The sequence below is a fragment of the Canis lupus genome, chromosome 27, assembly GCF_011100685.1.
Source record: "Canis lupus familiaris isolate Mischka breed German Shepherd chromosome 27, alternate assembly UU_Cfam_GSD_1.0, whole genome shotgun sequence".
In the NCBI taxonomy this organism is placed as follows: Eukaryota; Metazoa; Chordata; class Mammalia; order Carnivora; family Canidae; genus Canis; species Canis lupus.
Genome location: NC_049248.1, coordinates 13,991,186 through 14,008,709, shown reverse-complemented (window position 1 = coordinate 14,008,709; position 17,524 = coordinate 13,991,186). Strand labels below are relative to the sequence as shown.

The following is a 17,524-nucleotide window of genomic DNA, read 5'->3' as shown; positions in this document are numbered from 1 at the left end:
AACAGTGCCTGGCAAACAAGAGGTGCATAATGTTTGCTAAAGTTGTTGAATCAATTGATCAATTCACAATCTATTTTTGTTTTCACTCTATCATGCTGCCTTAGCACCAGTAAGAATTCTTATTGTGTCCCCTTCAAACTCTTTATAAAGTCTTCACTTTGAGATTGAAACATCTTGCTTTCTGGGATTTTTTTCCTGCAAATCAGCCAGGTCCCTAACAACCCCTTGCCCTAAAGATCCTTTTCTACAATATCCAAGTAGCCCAGATTCCATAATGATTGAAAAAAAAAAAAAATGGTGTCAGAGGGAAATTTGTGCAGAAAAATCAACCAATATTTACTAATATTTAATTTGTGCCACACACTGCACTAATGCTTCAAATATGCTGTGCTCATTTAAGTCCCAATTATCAACTCAGTATGGTAGACTTTATTCCCATTTTAGATAAAAAAACTGGAGTCTGAAAATAAGCAACTAGCTTCATCCCATAAAAAAATAATGCGTAAGACTTTCAGCATCATATATACATTTCTCATATAAACTTCGAACTAGTCAGTGAAAGAAAATGAGTTCACCTTGACTCAGATTCCAAAGTTCCTGTTCTTTCCTGACTCCTTATCTAATCCAAATCCAACCACGTATCTCTTTTAATAGTTGCAGAATGGCATGAAGAGCTTAAAATTAAAAAAAAAAAACAACTTTAATTTATCCAAAACTATACAATTACTTAATAGTAGTACCAGACAAAAACAATCCTTTTCTGACGACTTCTATACTAATAGTTTCCACAACTAATGCCATGATACTTTCATGTCAGTAAAGGAAAGCAACCGGTCACATGACTATCCTGGATAGTAGCACCTGATTTACTACAAAAAGGGCAGAAATACTTAGGCAGAACAGAAGCAATTCCTGAGACATGGTGTTAAATTCCATCTTCATTAAACTCAAAGGATTCATTGAATAAGCACTGCTTTCATCGTTTCCATATTTACACACATTAATGACTAAGAACTGACTGCTACAAATTACTAATAGCGAATTCTGTGAAAGTTCTAACTTCAGTGGTTAAAAAAAAAAAAAAATCTCGTTTGAATGGACTTCAAACTTTCTTCCAAATCACTATCTCTTTTGGGAGTGTGAGAAGTTCAGAAAGGAGGAGAATCAGTGTTTCCTGTACAAGTTAAATGCTTTTTCAATTTCCACTGAAGTTTCCTCTCTAACTTAAAGCCATCGTCCAAAAATGAGTAACATTTCCCTGGAGTTAACAATGTCATGGTATTACATGAATGCTAAGAAGCTGGCGTTCACTCTGGAAAATGTGAATTCAAAATCAAATAACTTCATGATCATAAACTACCATGTTTTCTGGATCATCAAAGTAGTCTCAACATAGTTGAAACAGTGAATGTTACATAAACAGAAGCAAACTTTTAACAAAAATAAGTTTATAATGGCTAATGGCCTCTAAAGTTATTCTAGTGCAGTTAAGAAAATTTTCTACTAGCAAATTTCTCATTTTTAGTGCTAAGACTTCTCAACCAATTTAGACAGAAATCTTTTATAAAAGGTATTTCACTTAACTGTTCAGTCAACTATGTTTTGAATATACTTTAGTTTTTTCTTGTTCGATATCACCATTAATAATATCCAAATGATAAACAGTGATGTCTTTAACACTGTGATAATATTTAAAGAAAAAAGGACCTGTTATCACATTAAAAGACCTTATGGTATTCACAATTCTAATTAGTATTTCTTTAATCTCTTCACTTTCATTCTATTGTCAATTTTTGCTGACGTCACTGGATCTCCTTCAATCAACACCATGGCACTCTAATATAGAGTACTCTAATATATCTAATAATATAGCTTAAAATTAGTAAAGGTGCCATATCTTCTAAACAGTAAACGGTCTCTACACATGCAGTCTCTCCTACCAGGCAAAGTAGGCTAGACTTTACTTGTGCTTACTTCCTTCTAGGTTAGAAGCTATATCCTAAACAGAAAAAGGCTCCCAACAATCTCAAGTAAATAGAATAGGGATTTAAAAGGAAGTTTACCGGGGCCCAGTAGGTAATGTAATTAGTGAACAGGAACAGTTATAAACTGTATAGGCCCTATCTGAAGAGGAGAGCAGCTACTCCACTCAAGATTATTTTTCTGATGCAAAAAATACATTCTTAGCACTGCCTATCTTTTGTTTTTCAGAGATAAGACACCCTGATTTTTGTGTAAAATAGGACTTTAACAGCTAGAGTAATAAGGCAGCAGCTAAAGGATAGTCTGTTGGCTGCCAATTTGTGGCTACTAAAAGAAAACACTGTTCTTAAAATTCTCATTTGTATTGAAACACAGAAAACTCTAGGCCCCGAATTCAAGTCATCCCTTTAGAGATATTATTTTCTCACTGAATATTTGGAGGACTCAGCCAAACTAGAATCAAAACAATCTCCCACTTACTCCCCTAATTCTGTAATGCCAACATTCTATACTGACTTTACTTAATAAACACATCTGCCACTATCCACATACAGCACAAGGTGGCTAATCTATGTAACAGAATGAAATCAGTAGTATTAACATAAATACAACATATTACCAACCAGATGTGGATGTCCTAACATTAGTCAGCACTTCTTGCTTCTGAGCATGAGTTATATGAGAAATTTCCCATACTGTTTAAATATACCATATTCCCTAATCCAATTACATTAGATAAAAACAAAAATAAATAAATAAATACATACATACATACAAATATTACTAGAAAATTAGCATGTGGAGTATTTCATGGTTCTTTTCAGAAACATGATGTAAGCTGATTCTCAGCATATCCTTGCCAAAGAAACGGCAATTTTTTCCCATTTTAAGGATTAGAAAGCAAAAGTCAGAACATAGAATGAGTTCACCAATATAAGAAGTAGTAAAAGCAATTCAAATTTAGATTTGAACTCAGTTGGTTTCTCTCCACTAACTTCAACATTTTCTTTAAGGTTCATGCTTAAAGAAATGGCTCAGAAAAAAAGGACAAATAGGGAGTACAAATAGCGACAAAACAGTAACATTAAACCTTAATTATCCAGCTCCCAGATTTATTATGCCTTCAATTATGCAGCCTAATAGCTAATCTGGAATTCAGCACAGACAAATTGAAAACTGTCATCAGTCCCAAAAGTAATAATCCCAGTGAGGTCTAGTTTATGCTTATAGTTGCAAAAATGCAACACAGCCCTGAAAGAATTAGCAATAATAACCTAAGTAACCACTTTGTATTTTCCCATGTATAAGCAATAATCAATGGAGTCATCTTGTGGACGTTGAAGGTAAATTTTATAATCCAGGATAGAAGGCAAAAAGAGCAGATCATTAAAATTTCCCCAAGGTCCTACTTTGAAGATCAACATAAACTGCTTTGATAATTTCAACCTAACCAGTTTTTCTCCAGTAATGAAGAACAAACTGAATATCTGGCTTGAATTGTATAAAATATCTGAATACAGTGAGCGGTTCAAACTATGAGAGGTATGAAAATGACCATGATTAAGGACATAGCACATTCACTTCCTATGTCATATTCACTCTAGGGCAAAACCTTACTGAAAGGCATGATGGATAAAATCTCTCTCACAACACTAAATTTGTTGTTCTATTCTTTTGGGGGCAACCTCATATTACTGGATTTATATAATGTAATGTTCATATTATTATAATCTATTATATCACATAAAAGACTCCTAACAATTTCAAAGAGTAGTAAGTAAATGAAGTGAAATATACTAAATTTGTTGATGAAACTGAATCAGTGACCCCAAATATATTTGAAGCCAAAGAATAAATGACCAATGATTAAGAAAAAAATTTGTCAAAAAAAGAAAAAATATAAATGCAATTTTGTGGCAAGACAGCAATTTCAAACTGTTAACTTGTGTAAATATAGATCTTATATTTTACCGTCATGAAATTTAAAAAGAACATACAGAATATAGGTTCTAGAATACTTCTCAAAATGAATTCTACAGTCTCTTAGCAACTAAAGTTCTACAAATAAGCAACCTAATAAATAAGCAACCTCCTGACACTAATGAAAGATTATAATTGTGATAAATAATCTGGTTTCAAACTTTTGTTTTCATTGTAAAAGCCTAATTGTTCTTTTATAAAATAAACTTAGAGTAATACTATACTTTTAAATTGGAAAATAAATACAAACCAATAAAATATCATATGTATCACTTTTAAATACAGGGGTCAATCACAAGAATTTAATGTGCAAGAAGTTGTTTTCTAAAGTTGCAGTACTTAGAAAGTTCAAAACTTACTGTTCTATGTCATATTAGTCAGGGATATATTCATATATCCCTTGACAAAACTAAAGAATTGTACTATACCATTTATTTAAAAATTTTAGTAAGTACCACAATTTAAACACTAGAGTTTAAAATTTCTGCTATCTGAAATATTATGTAAATAAAAATTTCATTCTTCTTACCCTCTGGGTCACTATTGACTTACCATATCTCAATAAATGTTTCCACTTCAGAAGAATGTTAAAGTCTTTTGAAAACTGTGAAACTAAATTTACAAAATCATTGAATTACATTATTTTTAAATATACCACAGGTTTTAACTAAGACTAAAGTGGATATCAACAATTAATATTAACCTAAAACAACTGAGTATTTATTTAAGCTCTCTTGCACTAGAATACATTAGCTAGAAAGAAAAGGAGTATGCAGACCTACATATGAACTTGTTTCTAATTCAAAATCTGAATGACAGAAAAATAAATTTATTATTTAAAAAAAATCTGAATGACAATTTAAGGAAAAAGTAATTAGAATAAAAAGTTAGGACCCTTAAAAATGTGAAAGAATTAAATGGCCAAGAGGAGGCAGCATAATGAGAAAGAATTAGAACCCAGAGTACAAAAAAAATCTGTTAAAATTTTTTTTTCTTTCTGTGCTATGACTTATATTCAGAGAATTAACATTCTTCCCAGAAAGCTACCAAACAATAGCTCCAACACACACACACACACACACACACACACACACACACACAGAAATCTCACTCTTCATGCGAAACAAGGCTTATTTATGGCTTCTTTCCCAAAAAAAATCTATTCAGCAAATACATTGTTTTCAATTTCTACAAAAAAAAAAAAAAAATATATCAAACAAACTAAAATATCCAACACAAAAAAAATATTAAGTTATTTAAGGTCAGAAAACACTATTGTGGTGATCAAATGTTCTGACAATGACAGAACATAAAATGGTGAGAAATTACAGGAATTTAACCTTTGACCTCACCATCCTAAGTACTGTTTCCCTAAAAGAAGCTTAAAGCAAACATTTCAACTTCCTAGCAAGCAAGCTCTAAGTTCACCTTGCTATGTAAACTCAGTAAAATTCAAGTATTCTTTAATTAAAATGGTCAAAGATAAAGAGTAATTGGTTCTTACCTCTGGTCCTGATGCATGTGCCAAGTCTCCTCACTGGCATAGTTGCTGCCTAAGCAGCTACAAAGACCAGGTCAGCAGCCATTTTGAGACAGCTGCACTGTCTCAGTTGCACTAAAGTGTAATTAAGATGGCTGCAATGTGCACTCAAGAACTCACACAGTGAAAACTCAGCTATGTATCAAACAAAGCCCCTCCCACTTTGTCAGTCTGCAGGAAACTGAACACTGACAACAGCTAATGCATATACTGCAACAAACAATGCAGCTGCCTAGGACACAGAAAACAGAGAAGGCAGCAAGCCAGTTTTGTAACACAATGCCTGTGAATCCGGACTTGCAATACAGACTTTGGGCACATCCAGATCCCAGACAGCCTGAAATCCATGCCACATATTAGCAGTTACAGAGATAGAGCCAAATCACACACAGCAAACATCAGGGAATACGCTTGAAAGAAAGCCTCCATTTCAGTCCAGAAAAAAAAAAAAAAAAAAAAAGTCTGCTCAAGGCCTTTTTTTTTTGTCTTTTATAGTACTTTTATCATGAAAAGAGTGCCAATTTTTATAGTTTCTGGAAAATTAAATTGTTTAAATCCTGATAGTCAATTTCTACTTATAGAAGGCTAATTAAAGATTTTTTTTCCACCACAGAGTCTAAGCCCCCAAGTACTGAAATCTAGCAGAATGGTTAAAGCTTGCAGTCAAATTTTTGAATCTTGACAATAATTTTAAATAACTGCAGGGAAGAGACTAGAGTCATTACAGCTATACTGGCAACAAAGCTTATTTTGAGGAATCTGCCCTAAAGATAAAATAATTTCTTCGCTTTTGTAGTCCAGATAGCCACAAAGATAACTCCAGGTGAGTGTTTGGTCCCAGGGCAAATTAAATTTCATTCCCTGCTTCAGACCTCCCAACATTTTAATATGAGGGGAAAACAAGGAATGTAGGCACCCCGGGGGATAAAAACCAAAAAGGGAGAACAGTAGACTAAAATTCAATATGAAAGTGAGTATACTAACAAGACAAATTTGAGAGAGATCCCAACATATCTGGTCTTGGAAGTAACCTACCCATCAAGAGAAGAGAAAGACAAGAGCACAGAAAGGAACTGTTTGCTTGGTAGCTCATATCATCTAAGAAATCTACCTTCTCCTTTTTTCCTTGGTTTACCCTTCTTAAGATCTAGCTGCCCTATGTGATTTTGAGTCTATCCATCACATGATATAGATATTTACTAAAATTCATTAAGGGTATAGGAAAGTGGTAGGCATACAGCTTAAAGGAGATTAGCACAAATTGATAACTGTTCAAGCTGAGTGATGGGCACATGGAGTTATTTCATTCTATTTCTGTATATATTTAAAATTTAACATAATAAAATTCAAAAATAAGACAAACGTAACTCAACGTTTTTTATTTTAAATTCAATTAACTAACTCAGCTTCTTAAAAGATCCTTACATATTCTCCAAGGGGCAAACTGTATAATGTATGTAAAGACTTAAGTACTACATTAGATAAAAATATATATATATATTATGCTTAACCAAGCCACATTAATTCTTCAAAAAAGAATTGTTTTTTGAAGATCACTCTGAGGGTCACTCAAATCTATTTGTCAAAAGCAAGAGGTTGGTAAACTGCAGAAGATTCAAACAAGATAGACATTACTGTAGCACTGAAATGGGATTAAGATTAATGGGAAGACAAATAACAAAAATTTTTAAAGCTGCCAAGCGAGCAGCTTCTGATATTTAGGATAGGAGATTCTTTTGGAAGTCTGTTCTACAAAAATTTAAATTACGTAACACACCTTCAAATGTACCCCGTCCAATCCCCCATCCACAACCCAAGCCTCCCATATCCTCAAATACCTTTCCAATGTAAATCCTGACTACTTTCCTGAGCAAACTAAGCTGCTAGCTATTACTAACTGGCTATAAGAACTACTTTTTTTTTTTTTTAAGATTTTATTTATTTTTTCATGAGAGACACAGAAATAAAGAGAGAGGCAGACACACAGGCACAGGGAAAAGCAGGCTCCATGCAGGAAGCCCAATGTGGGACTTGATCCTGGGACTCCAGGATCACGCCCTGGGCCGAAGGCAGGTGCTAAACTGCTGAGCCACCCCAAGAACTACTTTTAACCCAATCTAGATCTCAAAGTAAGCAGAATTTCCCTCATTGTACCAATTCTCCTCCAGCCACTGGAATCATTTTATTAAATAAACTTAGAGTAATTTACCAGGTTTCCTCTATTATCCAAAGGCACATGAGAAAACAGTAACTACACTGATTGTGTACTTTACAACATAGCACTTAGAGGACAAAGGAGTACAGAGATACATTAATATATATCAAGCCTTCAGGTAAGTTTTACATGCATTATTTCAATTGATTCTCACACTAATCCACAAGGTAGTTATTATTTCCAACTCATGAGTGAAGAAAACAGACTCAAAGATTAAATAACTTCACAAAAGTGTCAGGAGCTGCAATATATGCTAGACTATACTCAGTCTGAGCCCATGGAGCTTCCTTCACCCATCTCTTCCCACACAGGTTCTGTTTCTATGCATTATGAAAATGGTTTAGAAAAGGAAAATGTTAGGCTGTTATTCAGATAACTGGGGCCACTGTCAACAACATGTTTCACTCTCTAGCCCAAAGAAACAATTCTACTTCACCAGATAAATCATATTCCGGACTCAACCTAAATTCTCTCATGAATAACAATATTTTCCTTACTCTGTCTTTCCCTTTACTATACTCCCCCAAACCAAGTATAATTTAGCTTTCAAGATCTTTTGTGCATATCATCAATATATTCACCACATATCTATCATTCACTTGTGTTTTTATATATTAGTCCCTAAAGAACAGAAATCACATCTTAATTCATCTTCCATTCATTTTCATAGTACAAAACACAGCATTTATTTGCTCAATAGATGATGAGTCCTAATTAATTCCCAGTGTTTTAATTTCTACCACAAAAACCTCAGAAAATTCTGTATCTTTAAGAACCTTCATTTTTAAGATCTCAACTCTTACTTTCTAAGAAGAAATAGTCAGCTAAAGACTCAATTAAGTTTTTAGCACTGGCCTAAAACAACCTCTGTACTTTAAAATCCAAGATGGAGGGGTGCCTGAGTGGCTCAGTCAGTTAAGCATTTGCCTTTGGCTCAAGTCATAATTCCAGGGTCTTGGGATTAAGCCCAATATTTTGCATATACAAAATATTAAAAATTCACAGAACCTAAACAGAAATTCTATCACTCTCATATATAGAAAATTACTTTAGTTAATACACTTTAGTTGCATATTATTAGCAGCCTTACACATCCAAAGAAAACAAACATTAAAAGGGTGTTAAGATAATGAAATGAAAACACATAATTTCACTCCCTCAATTCTCACCAAAACTACTGTAAAGGTATTTTTTGAAAGCATAAATCCTCAAGAATGAGCAGAAAAGTAAAAGAGAAAATATAGCTAAGATGATTTTGGGAGCTGGAAAATAAGCAGAACCACTGGTAACTAACTTAGGACTTCCCCACACATCATATTCCATGCTTCATTGGGGACAGGAATCAATTTTAAGTTACACGACAGCAACTTCAAAAGACACAGCAAGTAAAAGAACTAGGCCAATGGAGGTGAGCGGAGCAAATAGGATGGTGTGACTAAAAAAGGGAATACTAGTGAAAGCTACTTTTGAATCAATAAGATAAACTACATATCCTTATCACATTCCACAAAATACCTCCTCTCCACAATCCTAGCAAAAATATAAAGACAACATCCATAGTTAAAAATGATTAGCCTGTGTCTCTGCCTCTCTCTCTCTCTTATCTGTGTCTATCATAAATAAATAATAAAAAAATCTTTAAAAAAAATGATTAGCATACCAAAGAGAAAGGGACTGAGTTCTTACTGCAGAGACCCCTAGTCCTCTTTCTCCATTAATCTTTCAGAATGCTGGCAATCAAATCTTTATTCCTCATGTATAAAAATGGAGAACTATTCTCTGAGGGTACCTGAAAAGCACAAGACACAAGATCTTAAGGTCTAGGGCTCTCAAAAGACCGTCAACCCAGAAGCACCTGGGTGGCTCAGCCATGTAAGCCTCTGCCTTTGGCTCAGGTCATGATCCCAGAGTCCTGGGATCAAGACCCACATTGGGCTCCCTGCTCAGCAGGGAGTTCTCCTCCTCCCTCTGCTCCCGCTGCTTGTGCTCTCTCTTGGGTGCTCTCTCTCTCAAATAAAATCTTAAAAAAATAAATAAATAAACAAGCAAACAAACAAAGCCAACCCAAATAAGCCAAAGAGACACTGAAAGCTGACAAGTGTAAATATTTTCATCAACTTTAAAAAATTTTTTTGAGAGAGAACGTGTGCAAGTAGGGGTGGGAGGCTGCAGGAGGAGAGAGAAAGTACCTTAAGCAGGCTCCACACATAGCACAGAGCCCCATGTGGGGCTTGATCTCACGACCCTGAGATCATGACCTGAGCTGAAATCACAAGTCAGATGCTTAATCAACTGAGCTGCCTAGGCCCCCTCTAATCAACTTTTTAATCTTCCACAACATGTAATACAGTCAGGCAAGGCAGAAAAGGGCAACTGAAAAGTCTACCATGGAAGACAGAGACCAAAAACAAACTAAAACAAAAAACATGAAAACTATTTAAGAAAAAAACTTCAAGAAAAATTAATATCCACAGATAAGAAAAAAATGTTGCAATCATATGTCAAGAATAGAATACCAGGGGAACCTGGACGATTCAGTCAGTAGAGCATGAGACTTGATCTCAGGGTCATGAGTTTGAGACCCACATTGGGCATAGAGTTTACTTTAAAAAAAAAAAAAAATAGAATACTATAGTCAAGGACCAAAAATAGAAACTATGAACATGATAAAAAAAAAAAATGAAAAACTCAACAGAAGAACTAGATGATAAAGTTGAAGAAATCTAACTGAACAAAAAGACAAAGTTGTAAGCAGGAGGGAAAAAAAAATCTAAGAAAAGTGGAGTACCCCTCCAAAAATTCTCATTGGAATGATAAAATAGCATAAGGCATCACAATGAAATCATTTAGGACAAAGTTCCAAAACTGAAAAACAAGAGTTGCCAAACTGAAAGGGCCTGATGAATGCCAGCAAACAAAGATAAAGAGATCCACATCAAAGAATTACAGTGGAATTTCAAAACACTAGAGACTATTGACAGATTAACAGCTTTCAGTGAGGGAAAAATCAGAAACATGAATGGCTTCAGATTTCTCAGCAGTTAACTGAAGCAAGAAGATAATAAAACAGTGTCTTTAAAATTCTAAAGAAAAGTATTTTCCAACCTAGATTTCTATACCTAGCCAAACTATCAATCAAGTATCTAAAAATATAGTGACAATTTTCACACACTCCTGATTTCAAAGAACATACTTCCTATTTACTCTTTCTCAAAAAGCTACTAAAGAATAGGGTCTCCTTCCCCCAATGACAGAATAAATCAATAAAAAGGCATGACATGTGGAAAACAAAGGTGCTACATGGCCAAGGGATAAAGGAATTCCCTACGTGGTAAGTAAAATTCTGATCAGAGCAGTGTACCACATGTAGAGGGCAATGAAGCCTCTACAGTAAGACTCAAAAAAAAAAAAAAAAAAAAAAAATGAGTCAAACCCTTGCTGCCAATGTACCTGAGGGAAGATATCTATTTACTTGAAATAAACATCAAAAGATCCTTAGTAAAGAACTGTACCAAATCATCCTATTATTCATAGGTAGAAGAGACTCTGGGATACGCCTCCTGGTTTAAGTTGACATTACCTTAATGAATCAACATCAGTCATAACTCTATCAACAGAATGGGGGTCAGGATTTCTGTGATTCTGTTAGTCCAGTGAAGACATTTTGTATAAATAGATTACTTAAACCCAGATAGGTAAAACAAGAATTACTTAGGATTAAATAAACTGATTTAACTATGGTTAATATTTTATCTTTAATGGTTACAGAGAGAAAATATTTTCTTCTTAATCTATCTTTAAACTTCAATTTAAAATATACTTTGTGTAAGTAATAATTTAAATAATATCTTGATTCAGTATCCTCAAAATTCCAAGGGAAAAATATTCTGTGAAAGATCTTAATACTAGTTATAATTAATAAGCCACCAGAACAATTAAAGAGCAATTCTGTAGGAAAATACTAAATATATTAATTGGGCCTTATCTAAACTGATTTTGTTTTTACCTTTTTATAAACCAGATAAGAATGTTTCCCTCCGAGAAGAAATGTGTGGGAAATATCAGAAAGGGAGACGGAACATAAAGACTCCTAACTCTGGGAAACGAACTAGGGATGGTGGAAGGGGAGGAGGTTGGGGGGTGGGGGTGAATGGGTGACGGGCACTGAGGGGGGCACTTGACGGGATGAGCACTGGGTGTTATTCTGTATGTTGGTAAATTGAACACCAATAAAAAAAATAAATAAATAAAATAAAGCACCTACTATTGCTAAAAAAAAAAAAAAAAAAAAAAAGAATGTTTCCCTCCTATCAGGATAAAATTGGATAAACAAATTGGTAATCATGACTACAAGAGAAATGTAACATATAAAAAAAGATAACTTATAATTACGTATGATAGGGAACAAGGACTGCACCTCAAATGTAGAAATGATGCCTAGTAAGTCCTCCCAGAAACTAATTTAGTATGTCTTCTATATTTCTGGGTTCCCAGGTTTAATAGGAATAAAGAATATCACTTCCCAATAGACTAGAATATTGAAAAATATGGAAACCTCAGAACCAGAAGACCCTAGTTTTAAATACTGCAGTGAAAATTCGCTGAGATAAATTAGACAGCTTTGGTTCCTGATCTCGTAATTAAGCAAGTAAATAAGTTACTACACTTTACAAAATATCTAGACTCTTAAACCTCATGCCAAATGTATGCAGTTTTGCTAACCAGACAATAGGAAAGTCTGTATTAATCAACTTCTCATTAGACCTGTGAAAATTATCCAAAAAAAAAAAAAACAAATCAGAAGATTAAACAAATTTATGTGGTCAAATTTGTGTCTTAAGGGGCAGGAATCTGGCCACAGGAATGGTTATGGGAGAAAACTGACACTTTGTTTTGCTACAATTTTGAGCGAGCATATCCACAAGTTTCATACCTGGATGGTAAATAAAACAGAACAGAGCACTTTACACCCTTAAATTTAAAAAAAAAAATTTTTTTTTAATTTTTAAAAGGGCCTATGTGGATTTCGTCCTCAAAATAAATCATCTCATCTCTAACTCTGGCAATAATGAACTCTGAAGATATATAATTAATGTGAGAAAATGACTGCTTTTTACCACAAAGAAGCTTACTGTAAACTTAGTAATTTTCCAGGGCTTTTATTTGTTAAATACCTTCTAAAATAAAACAGTCCTAAATCTAGATTCCTTCACAAACCTTTGCAAATACACTATTTTTTTAAATGCTTATTTTTCCCTTTTAGTGAGTGGTATCATAAAACTACTTTTCTAAATTATTTTTTAAATGAATTTAAATTCTAGTTCCAGTAATCAAGAATACTGTCATTTTCTGTATAGCTCCTGCATTGAAGGACTCCTTATAGCTGCACCTAGCTGCCTCTTAAATATTCAAGCCTAACTGATCCATCAGTTGATTGAAAACAGAAAAGAAAAATATGCCAGGAAAAACCGCTAACCATTTTTTATATCTAATCTCATTTAACTCTCACAACTACCCTACCAGGTAGGTGATACCACCATTTTATGTTAATACAGCTGGGAGATTCTAAATGCCCTGATCCCAATATAAAATTAACTGTTCTTTCCACTTCACTATATTACTGATTTTAGGAAAATCCTCTGTCTTTTTCGTTCTTCATTTCTGCCATCTTCCAACTTTCAAATCACTTAAGTTTGGTGAAAAAGGAAGGAATTACACAAACTTGAAATGCTAAATAATTATGGCATTTCATCATCTCACCAAAACCTTATTAATTTGCATATACTACCTCCTTAAGAGTTATATCTTAGAAATTACTTAATGGTAAACAATGGTATCTCCTTGTTTTCTTCAATTTTTTTTAATGAATGAGATGAAAGAATTTTTTGCTAAAACTTGACTCACAATTTATAATTTTTCATATGCAAAGTGCCTGTCAAATCTTTTGACAATTTATCCAGTGGGTGCTTAAATAAATTATGTGTTCAATTATTAAAAAGAAAAGCCTGACATCAGTGGATAATTATGAGTTATATGAAAAAAAGGAACTAGTATATCTTACTTCCCTTTTTTTGCACCTCCACCTAAAACAAAAGGGTTCTAGTATTTCAATAAGAAAATACTTATTGAATACTAAGGCAATATGGAAAGCAATCTTATACTTTTAATAGTGGCCTTATCACTCCTAATTAAATGGATTTTTCTTTAAAATGTGACATTTGTCAGCCACATCAATAAGATATAATTCCTAACAGCAGATAGCTTATGAAGCACTACACAACTATAAACACAGAAGTCAAAAGGAATAAATGCCTTTAAGCAAGATAGGAAGTAAAACAGAGTTTAAAAAAAAAAATTAGGGATCCCTGGGTGGCGCAGCAGTTTGGCGCCTGCCTTTGGCCCAGGGCGTGATCCTGGAGACCCGGGATCGAATCCCACGTCGGGCTCCCCGTGCATGGAGCCTGCTTCTCCCTCTGCCTATGTCTCTGCCTCTCTCTCACTCTCTCTGTGACTTGAGACTATCATAAATAAATTTTTTTAAAAAATTAAAAAAAAAAAATTATGGGATGCCTGGGTGGCTCACTGGTTGAGTGTCTGTCTTCTGTTCAGGGCATGACCTGGAGTCCTGGGATCGAGTCTCATATCGAGCTCCCTGCATGGAGCCTGCTTCTGCCTCTGCCTATGTCTCTGCCTCTCTTTCTCTCTCTCTCTCTCTCTCTCTGTGTGTCTCTCATAAATAAATAAATAATCTTAAAAACAAAATTAGACTTACAACTGAGAATAACAACATCCTTTATTATTTATAATATGTAGGCACCATGGCAGCAATGACTCTTACTTAACAAAAATCATGAATCTTATATCATATACCAGGGAGCTATTCAGAGTTCTCCTAACACACTACCTTCTTTCTCATTTCTGATACTCTGAAAACCCTATTTATCCCATTTACTGAAAATAGCTTTCTAATTCATCCCTTAAAATACAACTCCCCTAAGATTTCCTTCATCTCCCCCATTACAGCTTCACTTTCTGGGCCTTACATGAATATCTACTGGGTTTTTTTTTACTTACATAGAAAGCTGTTTTTAATTACTTATTTATTAATCAGATAAGCTTTATCTATGTGCAAAGAATTTACAACCACGATCTTTTTACTTGTGTAAATTACAAAATCCTCAAAAATCACATTTTCCATCTTCAAGATGTATATTTCACACTTTACTGAAGAAAAAAAGGATCTGGAAAAAATAATAAAAACATAAATTCGAGGTACTTGGCTGGCTCAGTCAGTTTAGCATGAGACTCTTGATGTCAAGGTCATCAGTTTGAACCCCAAATTGGGTGTAGAGATTACTTAAAAATTTAATAAAAAAAAAAAAAAAAAAAAAAAAGCTTTTTAAACATAAACTCAACTTTGAGACTAAAACAAGTAGTTCAAACAATCGTCATTCACAATTGTCACTACCCGCAGTCCTCAGTCACAGACTTTCATCCTTTTAAAATAAACAAGTTATCTGGTAAAGTTTAAAAATATTAACACTGAGGGGTACTTGGGAGGCTCAGTGATTAAATGTCTGCCTTTGGCTCAGACTGTGATCCCAGGGTCCTGGGATTGAGTCCCACATCAGGCTCCCTGCAGAGAGCCTGCTTCTCCCTCTGCCTATGTCTCTGCCTTTCTCTCTGTGTCTTTAATGAATAAATAAAATCTTTTTAAAAAATATTACACTGAATAAATAACAAAAATATCACACTGAGATTTTAATATTAAATTAAAATTCCAATCTTGCAAAGCTAAACATGATTTAATATGTTTGCAAAGGCAAGCAGAAAGGCTAAGTATTTCACCAAATAAGATAAATAACAGCTCTCAACCACAAATCATGACTCCAAAGCTCTCAATATTCCACTTCAAAGGAAGATATAGAGGAGTGCCTGGGTAACTCAGTCAGCTAAGCATCTAACTCTTGATTTTAGCTCAGGTCATGATCTCAGGGATGTAAGATCAAGCGCCACGTCAGGCTCCACACTGGGCATGGAGCCTGATTAGAATTCTCACTCTTCCTCACCCTCTGTCCCTCTCCTGATTCTTTCTGTGTCTCTCTTTAAAAAAAAAAAAAAAAAAAAAAAAAAAGGAAGACAGAAAACCAGTTTTCAATATCAAATTATGAACTACTTTGAGAGACTTTTCCAGCTTCTTTTATAGCAGAAAGGGCTAGTTATTCCCTAACACTCATTTCTTTCTTTTTATAAAATTCCTTAATTTTAGCTGAGCACATGGCTGTCCAGCTAGATATATTAACCAGCCTTCCTTTCCCAACTATGTATGTTCCAATGACTAAACTCTCACCCATAAAACATGAGTCAAAGCAATACATGCCACTTCCAGATCATGTTTTCAAAAGAATGAGGTATGAACTCACTCTCATTGCCCTTTCTCTCTTGCCCCTGGTTGGTGGAAACTGTGGAGTAGTCATGTTCGACCTGGAAACCATGTTAAGTCAAAGCCACCCCCTAAACAACCTTTTGTTTTATTATAAGAGAGAAATAAACATTAAGCATCCTTAAACACGGTAGTATTTTCACAGAGCAGTTAAGCCTTTATTAGCTCCTGACATTTACCACCTAAAAGGAAATGTCAACAATAGCCTCTTTTCTCTTTGGTATTTTTCACTACAACTTCTTTTTAAGACACTTACCCTAATAAGGGTAGTAACAAGGCAGATACACTCCTATTAAACTTCTAAACCTTAGTTGAGAATGTGCTGAAGTAGTCACATCATTGACTGTTTCACCAAACGTTCTGGTTCTCAAAATGGCAGATTGTAGTCTCATCTTCTAGGTTTACCTTTCTACAAAATTGAAAGGTACTATCTTTGAGAACTACTGACTCAAGGAGAATTCCTTTAAAAGCTCTGTCAGTTCTGAGAATCACTACTCTAACATTCAAGTCAAATCTCTCATTAGAATGTAAAAATGCCACAGAGTACTGGACAAATATTTCCTAGGCACCCACAAGACAATAATTCCCCCAAAGTAGCACAAGGCTATACAAATAATAAAGGGACAATGAACTGTATAGTATGACATTATTACACTACTACCTCACATCAAACAAAGGGGCCCTCTCTCCTAAATTAAAAAGTATATAGTTCATTATTCCTAGTCATTAGATTAAAAAAATAATAAAATATTTTTATAATATTCTGAGTGATGAAAAACTGCAGACATGAATACATGAATATTTTCCATGATAAAGTTAATAGGTTATCTTCATTTCTCAGACTTTCATGTTTACAGAGATCCAATTATAAGGTCTCTCACAAGGTACTGTGAACTGTACCCTTAGGCCTATCACATTTTTTGGAAAGTGGCCAAGGAGATGCCTGAATCATTCTCTTAAAACTCAAAAATGCAAATGATTAAAATTCAAAACTGAAGACATTCACATTGTACAAACAAGCACTAGTACCCTGGTATTCTCATTTTTCAGGCATTAAAAAAAAATGAAAATGCTGCCCAGCTCTCATACTGTCTCCAACACGAAATGGGTCTCCACCATGTAACTTGAAGCATATATAAACAAAGCTTAATTTTTTGGAATTTGCTTTTCTATTTTAAATAAGCTAAAAGGACAGGATAAACCACTTATTTGCTCTAGATTTCAGGACAATCTGAGAAAGAACAGTGCAAAATCATTTTTAAAGTCTTGGGCTCTGTAAAGAACAGAACAAAGTCAAATGGGCAAGAATTTCAAAAGAGAAATTCCACTAATGGACAGATAATTTCTAGATGCCCTAGGGAAG

The 17,524-nt window shown here is 34.2% G+C and overlaps 1 protein-coding gene across 6 annotated transcripts in view; it reads right to left on the bottom strand.

Moving 5' to 3' along the window:
- The window catches only part of ATF7IP (activating transcription factor 7 interacting protein), a 112,201-nt gene that overhangs the window by 89,120 nt on the left and 5,557 nt on the right, over positions 1–17,524 (bottom strand). The window contains exons 1-2 of one of the 6 annotated variants that reach the window (XM_038576867.1): positions 5,468–5,721; positions 4,516–4,575 (exon numbers count right to left, since the gene is read on the bottom strand). The exons of 2 other annotated variants lie outside the window; for them this stretch is intronic. Coding sequence is in view for 1 of the 4 variants with exons in the window: in XM_038576861.1 (XP_038432789.1) it covers positions 5,468–5,484 (17 nt within the window). In the remaining 3 variants the exon portion in view is untranslated. Of the gene's footprint in view, positions 1–4,515; positions 4,576–5,467; positions 5,722–17,524 lie in introns of those variants that run through there. 3 more of the 6 variants (XM_038576865.1, XM_038576861.1, XM_038576866.1) reach the window with 3 other exon arrangements.